Raw genomic sequence first — 27,081 nt, forward strand, 5'->3', positions numbered from 1 at the left:
AGTGATTCATTTCCCAATAATCTCTTTAACAAAACACATTTATATAGTGGTGTAAGCATGACTGTACTGGATTTAGGATTGACTGGGAGAATAAGTTTGACAGGTTTGGCTCAGATGGTAATTTCTCAAAATCTATAAATTGCATGCATGTCTAAACAAAAAAGCAATAACAAATGTTATTAAATGTTGCATGTGCCAACACTGAAGTTGTTGTCCTGAACGTCCTTACCTGTACACCTTGGATTCCCGATCCAACCATTTTCTCTACAGGTTAGAGTGAATTGTCCTCTATAACCCTCCTTACAGCGATAACGGACCGGTTCATTGTAGCGGTATGTCTGCTTGTATTCTCTGATAATATCTGCCTCCAGGATATCCTTTCTGTCACATGTTATTTCTTAAAAACAAAACAAACAAACATGTACACATCAAGTGTGCTCTTACTGGCAGCAGTATGAAAGACTACTTTGATATTACATTTATCTCACACTTGTTAGTACACATAAAAACATAGTTATAGAAATAGTGATGTGGTTAAGCTAATGGGGGTCCTTTTAATGAACAATAAACGAACATGAAGTAGCCTTGTAGTGAAGCTGTGTGGAGTACTACGCAACATGATAGACTCTTGGCCTGGATGTATAAAGCATTCAATTATAATACATATCCACCAATTACAATACTTTATATAAACCTTGTTATAAGTTATCATGATTCTACACATTTTGAAAGATTTTTACAAAGCCTTATGAAAGAATTATGTCTTATAAATGTGCTTATTATGCATTACAGACATGGCGTTCATAGAAATTGGTTATACATTTTCTTTTTTAGCTGGTGTCTTAGGCCCCAAGCATCAAGTGACAACAATGTATGTATGTAATGTATGCATGCGTGTTGTTTTCTAACTGCAGTAAAACAACAGAGAAAATGGTCCTGAAATCTGACATGCTTACCATTCTGTTGTAAAGATGACTCACTGTTCAGTAACAGGATAAAAAGCCAAAGAAGGTGAAAGAGTCTCATTGTGAAGATCCAGGAATCTCTGTATTTAGGAACTCCACTCTTTGAGTCTGAGGTAATGTTTTTCCTCTTAGAGTTATTCAGATTGAAGTCTGTCTGTGCAGAAGAAATGCAGACATTTGCAGTGAAACAGTCTCACACCCCCACCAACACACACACACACACACACACACACACACACACACAAAACAAAGAATGAGATTAGAAATGTAAATAAATCCGACCAGTATTTTGCAATATTGGTTTAACTTAGTAATTTATTAATACATTATAAAAGTAAGTAAAAAAAAGTAAGACTATATCAAATATTAAAGGACTTATGTCTCAGCTAGATTCATAAAAACTTGTCCATGCCATCTTTAACAGGCTGGACTACTGTAGTTTTGTTTTTAAATGTCTCTAAAGCAGAGATCTACAACAAGGGGTCCGTGACCCATAGGGGGTCCTCAGAGTTACTGCAGTGGGGTCGCTATACTATTGAATTTTAAATTAAAAATAAATAATAATAATAATAATAATAAAAAAATTATACATATATATATATATATCTATATATATATATATATATATATATATATAGATATATAGATATATATAGAGCTCAGCGTAAATTCCTTGCAGAAAGACTTCTAAACTTAATCACATTTCTCTCTCTTCTAAAACTGAACAGCTGTTAGAGACGTTCACTTTTATCTAACCAATCAGAAATGGCCTTGAATTTCACGAGCCAATCACTGCAATTTAAACCTGTCTCTCTCTGCTGCTCAGTTGTCATATCATGCATTCGTACAATAAATCTTTGCATATCTGCAACAAAGTCTCTCCTGATTGAAATATATATATATATATATATACATATATATATATATATATATATATAAGTGTGAAATAACTGAAAACATGTCTTATATTTTCGATTGTTCAGAGTAGCCACCCTTTGCTTTTTTTGATAGGGCTGCAAACCCTTGGTGTTCTCTCAATGAGCTTCATGAGGTAGTCACCTGAAATGGTTTTACCTTCACAGGTGTGCCTTGTCAGGGTTAATTAGTGGAAGTTTTTCCCTTATTAATAAAAAAGCAAAGGGTGGCTACTTTGAACAATCTAAAATAAAAGACATGTTTTCAGTTATTTCACACTTTTTTGTTAAGTACTTAATTCCATATATGTTCATTCATAGTTTTGATGCCTTCAGTGAGAATCTATAATGTAAATAGTCATGAAAATAAAAAGGAAACGCATTGAATGAGGTGTGTCCAAACTTTTGGCCTGTACTGTGTGTGTATATATATATATACATGAATACAACAAATCAGCCTATTCGTATGAAAAAAAAGTTTACTTAGACAACATTGAGTATTTAATATACTAATCAAGGTAAGGTAGCCACCATGGGAGCCATTCACAGAAAGGATTTGCTGTACCTTCCACATTTATAATTTATACATGAATATCCATTCATTTTCATCCATCTGACCCAGTATAATAAGTATAACCCAATTTTATACAATGTATGTAGTAGGGGGTCCCTGCTCTGTCTCTCTTTCAGCTAATGGGTCCTTGGCCTAAAAAACGTTGAAGACCCCTGCTCTAAAGACCAGGAAATCACATCACTCCAGTTCTCAGATATTTTAACTGGCTTACTGTTTGTGAACTAAGTTATTTTAAAATGCTACTGCTGATTTATAAAGCACTGAGTGCTTTAGGGCCAAAATACATTTATATACAACTGTTACAGATACCAGCACTACAATACACAACAATACAATATTTTTTCCCTCTGGTTAATCATTCACATGTTTGTCCAGACAGCTCATGTCACTTCCAGTCAACTGAAGCTTTTACTGGCAAGAGGACAGGGTCATCCCACCATCAGAACACCCCCACAATCAATGGGTGGCTCAGTGGCTCTTCCTTTGGTACACCTGATCTCAGGTTCATTACTATGGGCTTAATATGGGCTTTTGGTCATGGCTCAATTTGAATGCACTATTATGTTTCCTCATGATATCAGTATTTATCGTGCAGGATATAATGGATACATTTTGTTAATGGGAGGAATGACTTTAAAAGCACACTGCATACATACTAGTGGGGGAAAACGTACACATATCCTTACCAATGCAACATGTCCGTCACAATTATCCTGCATCTGGAATCATATTCGGTGGAGCTATTTTGATCTACTTTATGTTGGTAGTTTACTTCAGTGTTTCCAAACCTAGGGGTGGGACCCCTCTACAGTCACACAAGATAAATCTGAGGGGTCGTGAAATAGATAATTTGACCTCTATACCCTTTAAAAAGGGACTGGAAGGTAACCACCTAAGAAGTTTAGAAGAGAAAGTTCTCTGAAATGAGGGTCCACAAGAGGCCAAGAACCACTGGTTTAATCTTTAACAATGTGTTGTTTTAAATAAAGTTATCATTCCTTTTTTTAAATGTAAAATTGTCATCTGAAAAGTAACTAGCTCTCATCTGCATCTACACACAACAGTGTGCATGATCGGTCGGCATACAGTAAAGGCAATGAGTCTGTGCTACCTTATTTGACAGAAATCAATGCATTTACCTTTTATTTCTGACGCTTTTACAATTTTAAATGCACTTGTTTGCTCCTAAGTTGCAGCTCTTTAGAAACCCCTCTAAATGTAACAGAAGCATGACAACATACAGTACATTCTGCTTATTAAGCAGGTAAAAGATACCATATTCCCCATCTTTATTAAATGTTAGTATTACAATTTCTATTTGGCACTAAACAGAAATACTAAAATCAGCAGGATGTCAGTCTTGACCAAAGTGGTTTAATTTATTCTTTTTTGTACAATCTCCATTGGGCTTAAATAATTTCTGTATTCATTAATCTGCAATGTACTACAGTATATTGTCTATCCTGTAGGGGTTAACAGTCAGGCCACTTGATGTTAGATTCTCTGCATTAAGGTATGTTACATTTTTAGAAAATGTAATTTGTATTAAATAACTCTTATATTAAAAGGGGTCATTTTATGGAAACACCAAACATTTTTCTGCCCTCTTAAAAGATATACACATAATAATGATTCAAAATAAAATCTTTAGGCATCTTCACTGGAGGTTTTGCAGTGACATTTGTTCATCTCCATCCGTTCATCATCCGTTAACAAAGATTTGTTATGAAACTTTAATTTGTAATGGAGAGCACATTTCCAAATGTCTGTCTTGGTTGTGCCAAACAAGCAGTATGTCATATAATCTTAGGTTACTTAGGTTAGGTTATATATATATATATATATATATATATATATATATATATATATATATATATAAAAAAAATTTTTAATATACATATAAATTAACTTCCTACTTATTTAAATAATTTCAGAACTCAAAGAATTTATTTCAGGTCATGAGCTTTTAAAAAGAAAATGATAAAAACTGATATATTTAGCTTTATTCTTGAAAAAAGAAACGTTAAGGGGTCGCTCACCTGGTTAAGCATGTGCCGCCATGTACTTAGGCTCAGTCCTCACTGCAGCGGCCCAGGTTTGAGTCCGGTTTTGGCCCCTTTGCTGCATGTCGTCGTCCCCCCCCCACCCCTCTTTCTACCGCCTTTCCTGTCTTCATCTGTCCTATCAAATGAAGGCCCAGAAGCCCAAAAAATAATCTTCAAACAAGAAATGTTGAGTTGTATTCATTACATTACATGTCATTTCGCTGACGCTTTTATCCAGAGCAACTTACAATTGCTACATATGTCAGCAGTCACGCTCAGGGACACATTTGTTGATGTATCGCAGTGGGAATCAAAACCTGGTCTCCCACACCAAAGGCACATGTCATAACCACTGCGCCATCACCACCACACATACTCATAATATGGTAGGTTACATATTTGGAGGCAGAACAGAGACAGAGATCAAGTATATTTTATTATAGTGTTCACAGTTAAAGTGGAGGATAAGTCTGCATGCTCTGTAGATTACTTTCAGATGCCTCTCACTGGCAGGTAGGCAGGAGAATCACACCCCCATTACACCTCTGACGCATTGCCACTGCACCGACTAGTACTCCTCTGGCACACCTGAACTCAATTATTTCATCATGAGTGAAAAATTTACTGTCACTAGATTTTATAGTAATGTTGTGTTGTCTATAGACGTCTTCATTCACAATACAGGGTTCTGCAAGAGACAAAGGACAAATAGCATTTTGTTAATAGCAGGAATGACTGTAAAGCACTGTAAACGTGTTGGGTGATACAGTCTAGGGCATGGCTCACCAAACTAAGGCCCGCGGGCCGACTCAGGCCCGCCACGCCCCTTTGACCGGCCCCCCGCCCCTCTGCCCTCCACTACCCCAAAAGTCTTTTTTTTTTAAATTGCTTTTTGGAAAATTATAACATGTCTGCATCTGGTATTTTTTTTCTTTTTTCTTTTACAAATTGATATTTAGTTATAAAATGAACTATAATATTTGCTGAATTTTTGTCACCCGACATGCTCGAGATCAAGCAATGTCAGACAGCGCATGCGCGTTGTCACACGCACGCAACTGTCAATGTTCAGGACAGCAAAATGGCTAGCGTTAAACGAAAAGTTGATATAGATTGCCGAGTTTTCAAAGAACAGTGGACCAACGATTATTTTTTTGTTCAGTGTAAGGACCGTGCAGTTTGCATTATATGTAAAGAAAGTGTGGCGGTTTTCAAAGAATGTAAACTGCGTCGTCACCACGAAACCCGCCACAATGAGTATACTAGCCTGCGCGGGCAAGCAAGAGAAGACAGGATTCGGAGGATGAAAGGCGGAGTGGCTGCACAACAGAATGTATTCCTTCGCCAAACTCAGGTCAACTAGGCTGCTGTCCGAGCTAGCTATAAGTTAGCTCACCTATTAGCCACCCATGGAAAGCCGTTTACTGATGGGGACTTTGTTAAAGAATGCATGGTTGCTGTGGCCGAGGAGGTGTGTCCTGACAAGAAGGATGCGCTCAACGCGGTGAGTCTCTCCGCACCTACTATGACCAGGCGAATCGAAGATTTGGGGGACAACGTGTATGACCAGCTGAAGAAGAAAGCGTTAGAATTCAAGTTTTTTGCTTTGGCCATGGATGAGAGCAATGACGTGCAGGACACATCACAACTGCTCATTTTTATTCGTGGAGTTAGTGCAAGCTTTGAAGTGTCTGAGGAGCTGGCAGCTCTAAAAAGTCTCAAAGGTACTACGACAGGAGAGGATATTTTTGTCCAAGTGTGCAAAACAATGGAAGAGTTGGATCTACACTGGTCTAAATTGGCCAGCATCACTACGGATGGCGCACCTAGTATGGTTGGCACAACGAGGGGGCTAGTAGGGCGCTTGAACAGCGAATTCGAGGAACGAGGTCTCACCCCACCACTAAAAGTCCACTGTCTGATTCACCAGCAAGCACTATGCTGCAAAGTTTTGAAATGGGCGTCTGTCATGAATTTGGTTGTGCACTGTGTCAACTACATCCGAAAACATGGGCTGAAACACAGACAGTTCCAGGCCTTTCTCTCAGAGCTTGAGTCTGCCTACGAGGATGTGCCGTACTACACAGAAGTACGCTGGTTAAGCCGAGGCAGAGTGTTGCGCCGTTTCTATGACCTGCTACCCGAAATCAACACCTTCCTGCAGTCTAAAGGTGAAACGGTACGAGAGCTGACCGAGCCAGAATGGAAATGGGACCTTGCGTTTTTAACTGATGTGACTGAAATGTTGAACCAACTTAACGTGCAGCTCCAAGGCAAAGGGAAGCTAATCAGTGACATGCATTCCCACATCAAAGCGTTCGAGGTCAAACTAGGGCTGGTTGTGAGACAGGTCCAAAAGCTGGACTTCACACATCTCCCTGCCACCCAAAGCTACTGCGCTGAGAAACCAGCTGTCCCGTTCCCATTCGAAAAGTGCAAGGATGCACTGGAAATGCTGCAGGGAGAGTTCAGTGCGCGGTTCCGTGAGCTTCATGTCAACGGTAAAGGAATACGCTTGTTCCAGAACCCCTTTGCTGCCGACATAAATGATGCCCTTCCCTCTCTTCAGTTTGAACTAGCAGAGTTGCACAATTGTGATATCCTTAAAGACGCATTCAAGCCTGACAGTCTCATTGAGTTCTATGCTGCGCTCCCAGAGGAAACCTACCCAAACATCAAACAGCATGCAATGAAGATGTCCACGGTTTTTGCCGGCACCTACATCTGTGAGCAAACCTTTTCCCGCATGAAGCAAACCAAGAATCCAACAAGGAACAGACTCACAGATAAACACTTCAGCATCAGACCTTGAGACTGGCTACCACTAGACAGCAACCAGACATTGAACTTCTCACCAGCCAGAAGCAAGCACACAGTTCACACTGATACGGTAAGCACACTGATTTTAACAATGACGGATTTTAATTATAAATATTAAATATGCAGTAAGGTTCATTTATTAAACATTAGTTAATACGCTATATGTATATGAGTACTGTCATAGCAAAAAAAAAAAAAAAAAAAAAACGAGCCGACACAAAGCTGCTGCAGCTAATGCCCAGAGCTCCCACTCAGCTAAAACGGCAGTTATGGGGGCATAAGATAAATAAAGAGTGCCTTTGTGCCTCTTAATAGACAAAAAAAATGCAATTAAAATGTCTGTGCAACATGAACAAGATGCATTTTCTACTCAGACATTGTTTAAATTCACCTACCTTGTTAGCTGCTAGCTGCTGTCTGGAATGAGTGAGTGTTCAGCCTGGCTTCGGTAATAATCAGTGTAATAATCAGTGTTTTTGCTACATATTTTGTAAAATTATGTCACAGAGAAAAGCAGACAGCAGCATGTCTTGCCATTTACTGAATATGGTGCTTCTTGTGTTCAATCTGTCATCCCTCCATCATGCCAGGGCTCCAGAAGGCACTCTGAAGTGAGGAGAGGAGACTGCTGTTGCTGACCCCATCCCAAAGACAGCACAATTCATCAAGTATAAATCCAGCTCACCTACATATACTACTGATTTTGATTACCATTATTCTTGTGCTTTAGTTTTGAGCCTACTGCTCATTTCATTTTCACCTTGACCTAAAAAACTGTTTACTGAACATGCTCACCTGGATAGGCATAAGAGCTGGCTAGTTGTTCTATTACTCATGTTAAATGTTCTATTACTCATGTACTCTTGTTAAATTTTCTATTACTCATGTGTAATTTCAATGTTTTTTTAATTAATTAATTAATTTAATTTATAGGCCTATTTATTTGACCTTTATTAAGTGCTGCACACAATTATTATTATTATTATTATTATTATATTAATATCAACAGGTCTACCTAGAATTTATAATTTTTCCCTCACCTTTGCCAGTGTCAATCACCTCAACTAGGCAGATGTTTCTTACCTTGACAGCTTTGATGTTAATTTTATTAGAAAATAAATAAATGAAATATCTTTGGTATTTCAAATTTAAACAAAGTTTTAAGACTTGATTACTACTTTTGCAAACCACTAGTAAAGATAAACAAATATATGCCAGGAATCAAGTGTTGATATAGTAGTGTGGATATAGTAGTGGGGATGGCTGTGCCAGGCTAGTAATCTCTGCTACACAATGGTGGTCATTTTGGTCTGGGTCATACAATTCTGTTATATAGCTGACCTGGCCCCGGCCCCCCACATCACAGTCAGGAACGATAATGTGGCCCCCAAAGAAAAAAAGTTTGGTGAGCCCTGTTATACAGTGATGTCACTTTGCTTAAAGCTCACATTCATGCTATAGTGTGTAATTGGTTTGTAAGACATTATTCCATTTCAGAAAACTAAGTATTTATAATCAGTTATGATACATCAGAACAATCTCTATAACTGGTTAAAGTTATGGTAGTCATTATGATGTGTTCTGTTACCCAGGACTCAGACTCTTCTTTTAACCACTGTTATGGAGGTATAAAACATTAACTTATAATACATAATGTCCATCACTTATAATACTTTTTAAACCTTGTTATAAGTTGTCATGATTCTACATATTTTTAAAGATTTTTACAAGGCCTTATGAAAGAATTATGTCTTATAAATGTGCTCATGATGCATTATAGACATGACGTTCATACAAATTGGTAACATAGATTTTCTTTTTTAGCTGGTGTCTTAGGCCCCAAGCATCAAATGACAAAAATGTATGTATGTAATGTATGCATGCGTGTTGTTAACTGCAGTAAAACAACGGTCCTGAAATCTGACATGCTTACCATTCTGTTGTAAAGATGACTCACTGTTCAGTAACAGGATTAAAAGCCAAAGAAGGTGAAATAGTCTCATTGTGAAGATCCAGGAATTGCTGTGTTTAGGAACTCCACTCTTTGAGGCTGAGGTAATGTTTTTCCTCTTAGAGTTATTCAGATTGAAGTCTGTCTGTGCAGAAGAAATGACGTTTGCAGTCTCACTCTCACACACACACACACACACACAGATATTTACACAATGTTCCCAAAAAAAGGAATGAGATTGGAATGTAAATAAATCCAAACAGTATTTTGCAATATTGGTTTAACTTAGTAATTATTTAATGTCAGCTTTCAGACATGGATTTTGCAGACATTTGCAGTGAAAACAGTCTCACACCCCCACCAACACACCCACACATACGCAAGCATGAACACACGCATGCATGCATGCACGCACGCACGCATGCACGCACACACACACACACGTATTTACACAATTTCCCAAAAACAGGAACAAGATTAGAAATTTAAAACATCCAAACAGCATTTTTCAATATTGGTTTAACTTAGTAATTTATTTATTTCAGCTTTCAGACATGGATTTACTTGGGTCAAGGAATCAGGGTCTGGAATGCTTATAAAATAGAAAATAAAAGAACGACCAACAAAAGAACCACCAACCATCATTAAAGACCACAAACAATGCTGTAAATCTTGGTGTAGTCATGGACTCAGACCTACAGTATAGTTTAACATTAAGATAAGATACAAAATCAGCCTAGTATCACCTTACAGTAAGACTATGTCAAGCATTAAAGGACTTATGTCTCAGCTACATTCATAAAAACTTGTCCATGCCATCTTTAACAAGCTTGACTACTGTAGTTTTGTTTTAAAATGTCTCTTAGAAGTCCTCTAAAGACCAGGAGAGATCACATCACTCCAGTTCTCAGATATTTTAACTGGCTTCCTGTTTACTACTAGTACTGTTGATTTATAAAGCACTGAGTGCTTTAGGGCCAAAAAACATTCATGTTATATTACAATTGTTACAGATAACTGCACTACAATACACAACAATACAATATCTTTTCTCTCTGGTTAATCATTCCAGACAGCTCATGTCACTTCCAGTCAACTGAAGCTTTACTGGCAAGAGGACAGGGTCATCACACCATCAGAACACCGACACAATCAAGGGATATTTCACCATTGGAAAGATGAATATATATTTAAATTGGGTCACTTATGTAGTAAAATTAAAAAAGTAAAAATATTTAGACATTGGTGGCTTCTAGGCCGAGAAAAGCCAGAAAATGTGTTTTTTGCTCATGTGGATGAAAGACATCAAATCCCAGAATGCACTTGCTTCGCTGCTTTAGCCTCTACACCCAAGCCACGCCTACTGTTTACAGACAGTGAGACAGTCAACTCAAATGTGTTTTATTGTCATTTCAACCATATACATGAAACTGGGTTAGGTTTAGGGTTACCTTAACCACATTTCACCGTGGCTCAAGTGGTTACACAATTCAAATATATAAAAACGACATTGTATAAAAACGACATTATATAAAAACGACATACGAAACAGGCTACATTTAGTGCACACACATTATATGCTCCGTAAAGTTCCGCTAACACATAGCTACTTCTATTAGCGCTTGGTGGGCTGTAAACACAGACTATAAACACAGCTGTAAAAAAACAATGCGACTATTATCGCCATCATACCCCCAACCGGCCCCGTCAGACACCGCCTACCAAGAGTCTGGGTCTGCCGAGGTTTCTTCCTAAAAGGAAGGTTTTCCTTGCCACTGTCGCAATAGCCATTGCTAATGCTTGCTCTTGAGGGAATTACTGTAATTGTTGGGGCTTTGTAAATTATAGAGTGTGGTCTAGACCTACTCTATCTGTAAAGTGTCTCGAGATAACTCTCATATGATTTGATACTATAAATAAAATTGAATTAAATTTGCGTGGAATGTAGAATGTTCGCCATTTAACAGTCACAAACTCCACTAGCAGTTAGCAGTTAGTTGGAAACAAGCACCAGTCTGTGTTAACACAGCCTCCCTCCACTAGTCTTACCCGGCGACAGAGCAGCCGGCCTGGTAGCTGGATAGTCCGGTTGTTCAGCCATGTTTCCACAACAACAACAACACAGCAGTCTCTGAACTCGCGTTGGGAGTTTCGTTGAAGTTGGATGTAGTCCATTTTGTTGTCTAATGAGCGGACACTTGCAAGCAGGATTGATCTTCTGATCTTCCGATGATGCAAAAATCTTTGTTTTACGTCATCTGAAGATTTTTTCCAGACCCACAATACAGAGATCTCTCGTCTCAGGGGGACATGAAGGAGGGAAGCACGGTCATTCAAAAATACTACTGTGTTTCTGCTGATACAAAGCTTAATGCTAAATTGGTGAAGTATCCCTTTAATATGGGCTTTTGGTCATGGCTCAATTTTAATGCAGTATTATGTTTCCTAATTATATCAGTATTTATTGTGCAGGATATAATGAACACATTTTGGTAATGGGAGGATTGACTTTAAAAGCATACACATATATCCATATATATATATTTAAATACTGCATCTGAAATCATCAAGGTGGAGCTATTTTTAATCTACTTTATGTTGGTAGTTAACTTCTGTGTTTCCAAAGATAGGGGTGGGGCTAGGGTGACCAGATTTCCGGGAGCTGAAACCGGGACACTTTGCGTGTGACCGTAGTGCTTGTGCACGCGCACACGCTTTTTAACATGAACATGTGCCAGCCGAGGTCAGACATAGACAGTAACTTCATTATTTTGATCATAGGCTCCTCATCTAATAATAAATGTTTTTGTTTTTTTTTCGGTAAAATTAACATAATTGCAGCAACATCCTTTTTCAGTTCAGAATGAGATTTATGTTGAGATTTTTCTAAAAAAGATTTTGAAGTGTTATTTATTCCAATAACACCAAAAGAATTAAAATGATTGAAAATTTTGAGCATTAAACACTTCATTTCCTGCATTCTGGTGAATTTTTATGCACCTATTTCTACCTTTTTCTGAATCAATGTATGCTGCAAATCCAATCCAAATATAAAGGACATAATGGAATTTATTGAAGTAAGGCTAACAGGCATTATGTATTGCTTTCAAATATGTATTCTCCTTTGGATGGACTTTTCTAATTATAGCTGAGTCAGCACACATGTAGCCTAGGCATCATTTACTCCTCCCTCCTGTTTGGCTCTTTTGTTGTTAATGTAGGCCTATTAATAAACCCCTGGACTGTAATATTTCAGATGTGTTAGAGCAATGTCCAAAACTTTGTGCACATTCAAAATACAGTATATCTGTGTTCTCTGTGATTTTGAGGAGTCGTGATTTTGAGAAAAATAAAGTTATAATAGGCTATTACAAGAATAAAGTCACTATTTCAGAAATCTACCTGCACCATAGTCTGGTTTTACGTGATTGCTGTAGCTCTCAGACCTTCTGACAGACACAGAGCCCTGTGTGGGTGTCTGAATGAGACAAAGAGTTTAGCTAGGGAAGTGGCCGTACGCTGCTCTACATCGGAGGTGGAAAACCGAATCTACTGCAGAAATACACGGAGCACAAACGCAACACATCTACCGCAGCATGTCGACAGCAGAGCGCATCCGTTATAACCTGAGGCTGCGCTGCATTTTACAGAGAGAGTGGACACTAAGAGACGCACAGGTCTTCTTCAGAGCTCCGTGTGGTTGAGTCTGAACAATAGACTGTAAACATCACGTCACAGGAACTTCAAACTAAATCATTAGTATTGCGCTCCTTAACTTTGTGTTGATGGCATCAATGTATTACACTGATTTGGCTAGGATTCCTCCGAAAACTTCACCCGGCTTTCACAGCTTTTCCTCCACGTAGAGACAGTTGCTAGGTGATAGCAACAAACACAACATGGTCGGACCCTGCATGTAGCTGCCCGTTCTATTCGCCTCGGAAAAATAATCTGGAAAAAGTTACATTTGGGACTACACTCAAAACATTCGGGCCTCAAGCCCCAGCAAAATCGTCTGACGCCGCACCTCCTAAAACTGGGACATTTTAGCGTCCCGACAGGCTTTTGTCGGGACTCGGGACATTAACTTCAAAATCCGGACTGTCCCGGTCAAATCGGGACGGTCCCGGTCAAACCGGGACGTATGGTCACCCTAGGTGGGGCCCCTCTACAGTCCATACAAAGTAGTGTCTGATCTACTTAACCAAATGCTTTAAACATACAATCAGTGACGTGCGGTGATGTCAGTGAGAGGCTAGGCACTGATTTATGAAAGCCAGATTACCTAATTTATTGATTAGGCTAATATATCAAAACAGTAAACGTTATGCACAAGCACGGCACACACGCACGGTCAATATCAAGAAATTTCCAATCAGGATGACATATCCACCCACACACACACACACACACACACACACACACACACACAGTTAATGTCTAGCATCAGAATGGAAGTTATGCAACCATCTTTATCCTTAATTATTGCACAGCGGACAATTAGGCTACGTTTGTTAGTCAGCAACAATGAAAACACACACACTGCTCAATTGAATATGAAGGCAAATGGCTTGCAATCGGCATTAATTCAACCACACTTATCAATTCATATTAAGCCCAAAATAGTTTCTGACTCACCAATCGGTATTATTTATAGACATAAAATCCATCCGCCGCTCTTTCCTCGTTAAGACGTCGATCACAGCGTTGTAAAACTCGTATTTACGGGCCTTCAGTTTGCATAGTCTCTGGCTCTCAATTGACATAATGGCAAGGGCTGAAAGACTTGCTTGCCCGTAGTTCCGACTTTATGTTTTGATCCGTTTCAGAGTGGTAAAATGTGCGCTCCACCGAAGCTGTGGCTGGTATTGTCAAGACCAGTTGCGGACACCGCTGCTGTCATTTTGACTTTGAATTTCGCGGGGATTACGCTTACATAAAATGTAGCTAATGACGTAAGCTGCGCAAATGTCCAGTAATATCTCGATTTTAATTGGTCCATGTCTGATATGTAACGTAGGTGATTACTGGCATAACATATTTACGTGTAAAGGCACAGCAGAGTTGTGCTTTTTGCCGTACATGTTGAGGAATACAAGATCGAAGTGCGCATGCGCAACATGGGTTTTTCGCTTGTCATCCGCAATGAATGGACAGTAAAAGCACTGCTTATTCTACCATTTCTTTTGTATTTGATTATGCGTAACTGCTACATTTGTCATCGTAACGTCCTAAAAATTTGAATAATACACATATATAAATCACAAGAATATACAATAAAAATAGAAATACAAGTTTATTAAATAAAATTATTTAATAAACATTTTTATGTTTGAATTTTGACAGGGTAGGCAGTGCCTAGCTTGCCTACCCTGACTGCACGTCTCTGCATACAATATGTAACTTTCTGCAGCTAGGGGTCTCTCAACAAAAACAATGGCTTGTAAACACAGACTTTTGATGACGTTGGGAAGTTGCGTGGAATTATAGGAGTTGTAGTTTTTATTGTTAAACACCTTCACTGGTAAGAATCATAGACTGCATTTGTTCACGGACAAGTTTACCCATTCAAGTTTATTCATGTTATGTTTAGTAACATTTATTCACGTCATTCTAAAAAAATAGCTGCATTTTCCCCAACATAATTACGTTTTTCTTGATTCGATCTGTATTGGTAGCTGACCAGTTACCTAGTGAGCCAGCAAGCTAACATTAGCCAGTAGCTAAAATCACAGTGACTATCACATTATATTTCACATGTCAATGTCACCTTTTGGATGGTTTCATAACCGGGGCCGATGGGGTTTGTTGTAAGGCTAGCTAGCTACTCAAGGAGGCTGAGAGACGGGTGTGGGTGGGTATTGCTGGGGGAATCTCCGGTATGGCAAGGACGTTTGATGGTTCGTTGTGCAGCAGCAGAACATCTCCAAGCTGCATGGTGGAACGATCTCCCCCTTCACTTTTCTGTAATCTGAATTTTTCGTTTTGGTGCTTAACCCACCTTTTAGTCAGATTAAATTAGCTAACCGTAAAGACAGCTAAACACGAAGGGGGGAGAAATTCGTCAGGGAGGAGATTTTCGGCACGGACACCGGTAGCACTAATGGAGATGTAGCTAACGCTATGGATGGCCGCTGTTGTGACTTGATGCTGGGTTTGATATGGTCTTTTTCCTGACGCTTCATAAAACTGCCGTTAGCGTTATAAGCACCAGTCACTAAAGTTAAGTTCTGGCCGGGTGGATTGCGGTAATGAAAGTGGCTGGCTGATAGCTGACTGGGGGCTAACGGTAACTAGCTAGCTATATGTCCTGGGCTGTTGTCAGCTGTCATCCCAACTCAAGTCTCTCTGTAGCCTACCGGGGGAGTGAGGCAGACTGACTGGAGTGTGCTAGCTGGCTAAATTAGTATTAGATTAATTGTCTATCTATACAGCTAACGTTAACGTTACTAGTGAACTTAATTGTGGTCAAAACAATCATACTAAAAATAACTTTATGAGCGTGTTGAACAATGTCATAACCTCATAATGTTACCCACCAAGCATTAGCATTAACATCAGCTACTTGTCAACCAGCACATTGTAGTAACGTTAAGCTGGATCGATATTAAAATGTATCAATAAATAAGGTCTCTGTTGTATTACTGTGATAAAAAGTGGCATGTAATTAATCACAAAATGATGCTGTGTGGCAAAAAAGCAGTATTATGGTTACAAGTATTTTTTTCTGTGACATTGTATGATTTACAATTACTCCTGAACATATCATCTTGGTGCCAGTGTTCTGACGGAAGTTACGAGAAACTAGACGGTGAAAGATTATATGATGCCACTGACGGGTGACTTCAGGAAACGTCCCGTGTCTGAAAATAAAACAACAGATTTCTCTGGGTTTGACATTTGGTGGAAACATTTGGGATAGTGTAAGAACACAACTCAAACAAATATATAACATAGGTATGGTCGTTTTTAGACATTTTAATGCAGAAATGTTATATATTGTACCTTTAATAAAACAGATATGAAGAAAAAAACATGAAAACATGTATGTTTTATTCAAACTGCTGCAGTAGGTACAGAAGATCAGTTAATAACTGTACTTCTCGTTAATCATTTACATGTTTGTCCAGCCAGATCATGTTTATCACATCCAGTTAACTAAAACCTTTATTGACAAGTGGGCAGGTTCAACACACCATCAATACATTTCTGACGCATGGACAATGTGCCGGTGTGTCTTCCTTTAGTACAAGTGAACTCAATAAAATCATTATGGGCAAAATACAGCTCATCAGAATTAGTATATCTGAAGGCAATATTATATCTGTTCATGAGCTCTCTATCCACAATACAAGGTTCTGCAAGAGATAACAGATAAACAGAACTTTAATAATGGGAAATTACTGCACATCGTACTCCATGTATAATTATTACTTATCTTGGATAAAAAAATATATTTAGAGTTAACAAATGAATATCAGTAATAATAATAGTAAAAAATGGTAATAATCAGTGCATTACTGGCCAGCAAACTGTGAAACAGATAAGACTTTTTATACCTTTTTTCGATAGGTTAGGAACCTCGTATTACCTAAAAGAAATGCAGATACTGCACTCTGCCTCTAAACAATCTTCAGAGGAAGACACAGCATTTACGAAACAAATGTGTTCTTTCACCTCTCTTGTCTTATTTTAAAGGAAAATTATTATTTTGATCATACACTGTCCATAATTTTAGGGATCAGATGTATTTGTGTTTTATTTAAAGTATATTGAAATCAATAATCTACAATCTAATTTTAAATGTGATTTAAAGGTTGTTTACTCATATCACGTCATGTGAATTTCCCTAGAGTAGGACGCTAAGTCCACTGTTGCTGCTACTTTGCTAAGATAATGGACTTTACCTGTTATATATATATATATATATATATATATATATATATATATATATATATATATATATATATATATATATGATTTCTTCTTTCATATTTTGGCTTTGTAGGGCTGTGTTCAGCTGTACTGTTTAATTTAAGACCCATTGTTGCCTGTTAATTATTATTTAGTTCTTGCCTATCTTTATTATGTAATGTTTGAATCAAGTGGCTACATGCAAACCAAAAAAAATGTTTTACATACTGTATGCAAAATCCTCAACAAATGCAACATGAAAAATGTGAAAGAAGTTGTAACTTACTGAGGCATTTCATCTGTCCAATCCATTCACCATTGATGCAGGTTGTGTTAGGCCCACCCTCCATGGTGTAGTAATTTTGACACATGAATTCAACCCTTTCTTGATGGCTGTAATTAGTTTTCACGGTGTACTTGATGTCTCCATCTGTGAGTGGTGGTGGACTCCCACAGCCTACAATCTCTAAAAAAAATATTGGTACAAATAAGGTAGAGGTTGAGGTATTAGATTGTGGCACAGTTTAGAGGTTTCACATATATTGGCACACCTTTGTGGGCGAGGGCTGCGGAAAATGCTTACATCACACAATATTTTGCATTAAAAAATGTCAACCTAAAAAATAAATACAAATCAGTAAATCAGTCTGAAAAACAGTTTTTGACCCTAAATATAATATCTTTTTTAGGCCTATATTTATATCCACTGAAGATGGATGTGATTCTAGAACTGAAGACATGGTAAATATACATTTACATGAGATATACCTTTTAAATTTGAAAATATATTTACTAATAAGTCTTTGGTCTTAATTTAGTACATTTTCCCCCTGTTCAATGATTTCTAATACTTTGTAGAAACATATCCTAAAACTGTATGATGACTAAATATATTGTTTCTCCTAGACAGTATATCACAATCTAATGAGCACATAGGAATGTGAACTATGGGGTCTGACCAGGAAAACTGGCCATTTAAAAATGTGAATATGTAATTAAATGCTGGAAATTAAAATGAACAACAGTAAATCAAACTAAAAAGAATTGATAAGGACCAATTGCAAAATATAATTTGAAAGTCTGGCCACAGCAATATCATATTAGGGACTGTTCGGTATTCATGGAATGGACCACCGGAGGAAAATAGGGTAGGGTCATGTGTTTTTATTCTTTGTTGAGGGGACGGTTATCCAATTTATTTTAGTCCAGGGGGGAGGGTCACCCAACTTTTGTATTCATGAGAAGAACACAATTTCAAAGTGGCTTGTGCGTATTTATCCATGTAGCTCCATGTAGCTCTCTCAGTCTTGGCCCCTATTGCTAGCAGATGGGTCCCTCCCTGTTTAGTCAGCCAGACCTGTAGCTTAGAGACCATGGGATTTCCCAAACTGAATAAATCCCGCTCGCGCATACAAACACAAAACTGCTTAGCTCAATCTTGTTGTAACTAAGACATCTGCTGAAAAATAATTTTATTCATTAGCATGATTGCCATACTGTTTAGTTCAAAAACCTCCAAAACATCGTATGAAAACATAGCTGACCAGACGCAAGCTTTTATTTTGAAAAGCCAAAACTCACGCTGTAGATAGCACTAACCGGCAGCCCGGAAGGTATGAGATGGGAGGTATATCCTTTTGGTCCCGGTGATTATTTGTGAAATTGTGCAAACTTTTCAATAGCCTGGTTGACACCAGACCCTTTGTAACCCCTCATTTGTAACTGAGAGTGGGTCTGGGAAAGGTTCATTGACAGTTAATTTCCAAAGGGGCGTCACCAACAGACGCCGCTCAAAGGCCTCTGGGCGCATTGGATATAGTCCAACCAATCAGACCAACGATCCAGGTGCCTCGATTTTGGGGACATTGGAAATCGGTTTGAATGGGCTCTTCGCCAGACTGACTTGCAGAGCAAAGTTCGTCAGGGTTTACCCAGGCTACCTTTTCAAGGCATTTGAGAAGGAACGAGTGGTAGCATGCAAGCTCCCAAATTGACGCTCATCTGAGAAATGGAGTTTTGGATAATGTTCGGCTTTGGCAGCTTTACCTATGCTAAAATATAAAATGACTAGTGATGAGTCCATAGCAACCAGTGTTGAATTACCCAGTGTTCTTTGTTGAATGGTCTCAATGTTTTATTGTTTTATTTCATGTGAATACTAGTTTACTAGATAAGTAACTTAGTATTTGAAGTAAAGCAGGAAGTGTGCATTTAGTTTCCATGCATATTGTGTTCCCACAACAATGACTACGTTTACAAGCTGTCAATTTTCGGGTTATGGTCGGGTTAAGGTCACTATTCCGTTTACATGCGTGAGCAGAGAGAGTTACTCCTGTATACATGGAATTTGTAATCAATTGGCAATATCCCGATGTAAACGGCGACGCACGGTTGTTGTCTGGACGTACGGACAACATTAAGACGCAAGAACTTCTCGGTCACCTTCTTATAAATCTCGGTACTTTCTGCCGTCAACAAAAGACATTATATTACTGATTTTCACCACACTAATAAAGAAATTGGTTTCCTCCTCGCTCCAAAAGTGTGGTGCTGTGCTGCGTCTCGCCATGTTTACCTCTACTTATATAACTGTATTATTATAGTATATAATTATTATTATAACTATGTTTTCTGGCGCATACAAGAAGTTCCTCTACTCAAAAGACCAAGATTCCTTGCGAATAGAACAAGCGCAGAACACAAATCAATGTTCCTTTTGATGGGGATATGCCGATACCCATTTACATGACCAACATTTTGGGTTAGAAAGGGGTAACCCAGGTAGCATATTCGGGTTTTTGCCGGTGTTTACATTGCCGTGCGCGACCAGGTTATTGCTAATATTCCAGTTTTGAACGGGTTATTGGCTGCATGTAAACGTAGTCAATGTTAGTGAGTAAATCTACTGAAATGGCCACCACACCATAACAGAGGAGTGTGTCAGGTAAGAATGCAGAGGTTTAGTCATGTAAGTCATAGCTGTAAAAAAACAATGGGACTCTGTACATCTATGCCAAGCGCAAACCACTACAATAAATTGTTGGGAAGTGTCATCCCTATTCTCCCACTCATTTTGGAGGGTCATCCAAAATGTATTGCTAATGAAGGGAGGGTCAGGTCTATTTTGACTAAAGGTCCCAAAACTCCTCCGGTGGCCCCTTAAGTAAATAACGAACAGTCCCTTATGCAAATTCACCTTCATATATAAAGGACAAATCCGGCGCAAAATGAACCTAGGGGTTAATAACACATGTACCGAGTTGACCATTCTCTGGGATATGTTTTCGTGCTAATCGAATGTGACCAGTTTTATCGCAAACCACTAATTAGCTCATAATGCTAGTCGTCTGGGAACAGGTAAAGTAAAAAGAAATCACTTTTTATATACCACTAACAAGGCTCAAAATAGCACCACACTTCCAGGTAGCATAATGAGGGTCTCTACATGTAAACCGAAGCACTGAGAACTTTGTAAGTGTACAGAACAGTTTTTTAAAAAGATAGTATACATGAACGGTATTGTCTTTCTAAACTATCTTTTTAATAAACTGTCTGTACACTTACGAAGTTCTTAATGCTACCGTGGAAGTGTGGTGCTATTTTGAGCCTTGTTAGTGGTATAGAAATAGCAATTTCTTTTTACTTTACCCTCTGCCCCGACGACTAGCGTTATAAGCTAATTAGCGGTTTGCGATAAAACTGGTCACATTTGATTAGCATGAAAACATATCCCAGAGAACGTCAAACTCGGTACACATGTGTTTTTTACCCCTAGGTTCATTTTGCGCTGGATTTGTCCTTTAATTGAAAATGGCCATCTGAAGTATGGTGAAAATTTTAAAGAAAAATAAATTTTCTTAGGAAATCCAAGCAAAGTTGTTTTAACAGGGTCGTCCCCTTAGTCCTTCTTCTCTTTGAGCTTTTAAACCCTTTGCCATTGTTTGGAGAGTGGACAGTGGAAATTACCAGTAATGTTATGATATGCAGTTTTAACCAGACCACTGTAAATCTTAAAACCTTTAGTTATACTACAAACCTTTTTAAGTTTTAGGATTATAAATTGCAAATACATAAATTATTTATTGTAAAATCTGGTTTCCTTTTCCTTTTAATTTTTTGCCACTTGATCACAGGGAAGGCTGTAGAATCTTCAAATTCTTTCAGTTTTAATACTATATGGTGAATGTTTAAACTTTTAGTTATACTAAAAACATAATATAAATATTTCCTATTAAATCAGTTTTCCACTTTGTGCCACTTGATCAAAGCAAATCAAATATTTCCATTTTCATAGCTCTTTCCACACTTAAAATATGGACACAAAAGTAACTCCATAAAACAGTAAGGGAAGAAATATAAAGTTCACAATACCTCGACAGAGTGGATTTGGTGTCCATCCCTCTCTGGTGCATGTGGCCCGGGTAGCACCATCTGTGCTCATGTAGCCTATCTTACACCAATATCTTGTAGTCTCACCCATTTTTTTTTGTTGCCACCAATTGTATTCCAAGGAATACACATTTTGCGGTCTTTGATTGCTGCATACGACCTCTAGAATAAAAGACAGACTTGTGTATCTTCAGTAAAGATTGATAATCATCATCACAGTTTAATGAACCATACACACACAGTAGAGAACAACAATCTCACAGTCTGTCTATGGTTGTACCTGTGCATACTGGTCTGATAGTCCACTCTCCATCCTCATTACATGTAGTTACTGCTGATTCCTGATTGTTAGAAATCCCGTACTTCTCTCCACAAATGACTCTCAATGTGTCACCAGGTAAAAACACATTTCTGGAAGCAGATTCATATCTGGTTCCCTCGGGTGGCGGCAGTATCAGTTTACATGTTATTACTGCATTTGTTGGGAAATTCAGCATATTATATGTTAGTACCAATTTTCAATTTTGATAATCATTTGGAATACATTTTTGTATTATTGGTTGATTTTTACAAAGCCTTATGAAAGTAGTATGTCTTATAAATGTGCTTATGATAAATTATAGACATAGCATAACATAGATTTTCTTTTTTAGCTGGTGTCTTAGCATCAATGTATGTATGTAATGTATGCATGCGTGTTATTTTCAAAAGAGAAAATGGTCCTGAAATCTGACATGCTTACCATTCTGCTGTAAAGATGACTCACTGTTCAGTAACAGGATAAAAAGCCAAAGAAGGTGAAAGAGTCTCATTGTGAAGATCCAGGAATCGCTGTATTTAGGAAAACTCCACTCTTTGAAGCTGAGGTAATGTTTTTCCTCTTAGAGTTATTCACATTGAAGTCTGTCTGTGCAGTAGAAATGACCTTTGCAGTGAAACAGTCTCACACACACACACACACGCACGCACACACACACACACACACACGCGCGCGCTGTTATGGAATTTTCCTTCGCAGCAGGGGAAAGAGTTTGAGAGTTTAGTAAATTGAAACATATAAGACAGACTGAGACTAAAACCAAGTTGGGTTTTTGTATTTTATTAAAAAACATATATATTTGCAAATAGGATCAACATGATTTCACAAAAGGCCGCAGCCCAGTGTGGAGTCAGTTTCTCAAATGAGTGCACAAGAACACTAGGCTTATATGCATCTTCAGAGTGATAACACACACGCACTTGGATTATTATGACGCTACAATTTTGACAGGCAAACTGATACAAATGAAGACAATCAGATGAATACAAGAGACATCTTGGAGCCATCTCACCTCCTCCTCCCTGTACGACTTTCACCCCCCAGTTACATCTTAACTGGCATGGGAAAACTAGAGATAGTTTTAGGGTGACCTTGTACTTTTATCGGTTCAGGCTCACATAATGTTCCAGACTGCATGTCTCACAAAGTTAGAATGAAAATCTACATGTGGAAAATGAGATAAACTCTTTCAGCATTTGTGAGAGCAGTAAAGTAGAAATAAAACATAAAAATATAAGGAATTGTGCTTAAATGTAATTTTGCCATTACATTCCACCCTTTTGATTACAACCTAATCACAATACACAAATTACTTTAATGATTACATATATTTTTTGCAGATCGCGTCGTCCATGTCTTCTATTGTCAGAGGTTGCTAGCACTTGACAAATCGTTGGAAACAATCTTTACCATTGTGTTGTGTGTGTGTGTGTGTGTGTGTGTGTGTGTGTGTGTGTGTGTGTGTGTGTGGTCCCCTTCTTGGCTGTTTTGAGCCTCTGTAAGAAGGAGCATTTAAACACACTGCTTTTCAAAGTTTGATCTATGTCATCATTGATTCAAAAATATTGCTTAAATGGGGTTAGTCAATTAAACAAGGTTCATACAGATAGTTATAGTAAACATTTTCTGTTACCACCAATATTCCATTAAAAATATGTACTTAAGGTACAATAAAAAACAGCAATATCAAAAAGTCCTCACATTTTTTGAAACTGGAAACGATCAAAGCAGTTTTTCTGTCTATCAATTAATTGATTTAGCAACTAATCATTTCAGTTGGACTTGTAGGCCTATATATTGGTCGGGCAGTTTGATGACAATAAAACATATTTCATACACATATGTTTGTGTACAAAAATCCTAATTCTTTTTAACCCAAATATGTCAGATTACAAATAGCATCTGTAAGCATTTGACAAATTCTGATACTAACTTTTTTGTCTTTGAAATCCAAATTAGTTATTCCTAAAAATGACATAATTTGTCTTTGAAATCAAAAACCAACTGTTTGTTTATCACCTATATGAATTTCCCCAGTGTGAGCTAAATTCCCTCAGATGAAAGCAAGAAGTAGATCATATATACGTAATTGACTTCCGATTGAAAGTAACTGTTAATTTGAACTCCTATACAATCCATCAATAGGAAACCTATTATCCTAATTCAAAAGTACTTTTAGCTCTCTGGTACCAGCAGGAACTGGCCTGAAAGGCAACTTCTTGTTTTTTCTAAACTTTTAGGCATTTGAGTCAATTCAAGTTTTTATGTTGGTGTGCTGAAAGCTCAGAGACACAAGTCATAGACAGTCATCCAGTTCACTTCTCTCTGAAGCTCTTGTTTCCTCTAAGTTTTTCCTGACCGAATTGTTATCCCTTCTATTTATAAAGTATACTAGTAGCTTATATATTATTATCTTTATGGTATAAAAGTATTATCTTTTACTGTTTATAAGAGTTATCTTTAACTTATATTATATTTTACTTTTCGTGTAAACATATAAATATGAGAGTAAATATTAAATGAATATGTGTATACCATTGTCTCAGTACATTATTCATAATGTACATCATTAAGCAGTCACATCAACATTAAACATTTTCATTTAGATATTTAGTCTTAATCATATCTCCAAGTTGTTGATACATTTAATCATCATGGTTTCAAACCCCATTTCAGCACTCACACAAAAAATAGTTTACAGATGTTTTATGTCAGACTTTACCTAAAGCCAAAGTTATTTCTATCAAATTTTCATCAATCCAATTCAGATTCGAACAATGAAACGTACTTTAAACATTTCCTGACACATCAACTGAATACTTATCTTAAAAGTAAAAATAAGTACTTCTAATTATCTTCTCCTAATAATGCTTGTATTTTCAGAATGTGAGTCTGTGTGCTACTTAACTTCACAATGCGTCAGATGTGTCAGAGCAGAATGGTCTCTCGCCCCCCCCCCTCCTTCTCTCAGTCCATCTGCTGGTCCGACCCTCCAGACAGTTTTCACTGGTCCTGCAGCTGGAGGGGGAGTGAGATGGACCCGACTGACACAAATGAAGCGCCGTGTGGCACAAAACAGAACTCCAAAAAACATTATTTGTTCTTTTATCAATATTATCACCTGGAAAAATATCAATAATTATAAAACCGCATTTCTTTCCCTCATGCTGGTTTAACTCTATAAAATCCATACAAATTGTGCTAAAAAGGAAACACTGCTTCTGTAATTGTTCTCTTTTAGATTACTTTAACACAACCTTTAAAGTAAATAGTGAAAGTCAATCAAAACAAAACTAAATTTTCTTTAGAATAGTTTTCAAATTTAAAAAAATTATGTGAACACCCCATTCATTAAACACCCAATTTATTATTGCTACTGTATCCCTTCTATTTGAGGCATGACAAGCTCATGACTCAAAAAAATAACACATATATAAATCTGTTCAGTGGTTTAGCCATTAACACTGTCCTGTGTTACACAGCAAAACCTGAATAAAAGCAACACAAAATTCAATAAATCATTTCTTTTAAAAGAAAACCATTCACCAAAGTGTTTTCAACATCATCAATTAATTTAGTTTTAACGTATTTGTGATATAGCAAATCAAAATACAAACAAAGTCTTTAGTGCAGATTTACTGAAAAAACTCACTAGAGTACAATATTAAATTAACTGTTTTTAGGCTGAAATCTCATATCAACCTGTATTGGTTTCAATATAACCAATAAACTAAGACGAATTAAACAAAAATATGTTGTTTATTTTCTTTTTATCTTTAGTTTGCAACCCAAAGTTATACTACTCGCTGTCTGGTAGTTGTAAAAATCATTACAAATTAAAGTTTTTAGGCCTATAGAACAAACCTAAGTACTTCCGATTGACCTCTATTTATCCAATTAGTTACCTGATATGGGAAACATATCACATTCTTATAATTCATGACAAACTATATCAAAATCATTGCTGAACTCTACATGCACAACTCCTGTTTTTCTCTTATCTCTGAGTGTGTGTGTGTGTGTGTTGCTATGGCCTTGCTGCTCTGTAAGCTTAGTCTACAGTGAGGGTTAACCAATCACCTCACTGAGTGTCTCTGCTGCTCTCATTGTGGTTGTTAGCAGGTCATCAGGAATTTGTGCCTTTTGCACTGAGACATAATACGTTACCAGTTGGTCCTCACACAGTGGTGTGTCTGGTGGGTGTCCTCTTCACCCAAGTCCAATGTGTGGAGGTGCTGTAAACAAAATCTCAAAAGGGTGACAGGTTAAGTCGCTTGCGCGTGCACATTCTATACCACAGGACAATAAGCAGAGCTTTTGTCAAATGTAGGCATGTTGCATTTTGAATGCAAACCACTATACTTGAGATTTTGGTAGGAATTCTCCATTTTGGAATTATTTCAGTAATTAGGGCTTTGGCTCCTACACTAGCTGACAGTAGTCTTGATCCAAAAAGAAATCATTTGTGAACCAATGTTGCTTCACCATTGTGAAACAACTGTTTTTCCCTCAATTGTATTTCCATCATCCTAATCATACCTTTTACACCTGGTTTTAACCCATGTGTCAACTTTGCAAAATTTAGGAAAGAAAAAGCTGGATAGCTTTCTGTTAGGAAGAATTAGCTCTACTGCTTGTACTGAGAGATAAGATGGCAGAGGTCCAAAATGGATAGCATCAGAAACACCTACAACAGAGATGCCCACACGGTTAGAGTCTCTGAAAGAAGAACTGTTAACCTAAAAAAAAAATGAAATCAGGGTTAGTGAGAGGTGTGTCAGAGAGGTCAGGTCATGGTATTCAGACCACATTTAGCTCTGCAACACCATTGTTTCTCTCGGTCAGCTGGTGTGTGGAGAAGAAAATCAGGGTTAAGAACAGTGAATCTGTTAGAGTGACATTTTGCAATCTAACAGAGTAGTAATATCTAAGGTACCTGGCCACAGAGAGTTTAATTCTGTTCCCACAAAATGTGTGACACAGAATGTGGAACAGGGCGTATTTAATGCTTCGAGTGGCAGAATCAAGTTTAGCAGAGAAATTTGCAACCGGACAGAGTTTTGTCATCGTGGTGTTGCAGCAACACAGAGTCACACAGCTCTTGCTCTTATCATCGGTCTGTATAAACTGTTTTTAGGGATCTGGCAGTCCCAGCGTCGGGGAAGCCAGTTTCATATTCACAAACGCTTC

At 37.7% G+C, this 27,081-nt stretch overlaps 3 protein-coding genes across 5 annotated transcripts in view; all 3 read right to left on the bottom strand.

The window, feature by feature from the left end:
- The window catches only part of LOC114561036 (complement factor H), a 232,826-nt gene that overhangs the window by 62,491 nt on the left and 143,254 nt on the right, over window positions 1-27,081 (bottom strand). The gene's annotated exons all lie outside the window — the stretch shown is intronic.
- The window catches only part of LOC114561038 (complement factor H), a 173,613-nt gene that overhangs the window by 22,737 nt on the left and 123,795 nt on the right, over window positions 1-27,081 (bottom strand). The gene's annotated exons all lie outside the window — the stretch shown is intronic.
- On the bottom strand, window positions 16,409-22,472 carry LOC114561043 (complement factor H-related protein 2-like). Its single transcript, XM_028586703.1, has 4 exons — window positions 22,315-22,472; window positions 21,555-21,734; window positions 17,470-17,649; window positions 16,409-16,627 (listed from the first exon to the last, which is right to left on the bottom strand). Exons 1-4 carry the CDS (start codon window positions 22,382-22,384, stop codon window positions 16,437-16,439), a joined length of 621 nt encoding a protein of 206 aa, XP_028442504.1. The 5' UTR covers window positions 22,385-22,472; the 3' UTR covers window positions 16,409-16,436.

This window comes from Perca flavescens, chromosome 9, assembly GCF_004354835.1.
Source record: "Perca flavescens isolate YP-PL-M2 chromosome 9, PFLA_1.0, whole genome shotgun sequence".
NCBI lineage: Eukaryota > Metazoa > Chordata > Actinopteri > Perciformes > Percidae > Perca > Perca flavescens.

Bases quoted from the DNA above. Each gene is read 5' to 3' on its own strand.
- LOC114561043 (XM_028586703.1), bottom strand. From the start codon at position 22,384: ATGAGACTCTTTCACCTTCTTTGGCTTTTTATCCTGTTACTGAACAGT. The intron at 17,650-21,554 runs GTATTGTGAACT...TATTTTTTTTAG, and splicing joins ACCAAATCCACTCTGTCGAG to AGATTGTAGGCTGTGGGAGT. The intron at 16,628-17,469 runs GTAAGTTACAAC...TATCTCTTGCAG, and splicing joins TGGACAGATGAAATGCCTCA to AACCTTGTATTGTGGATAGA.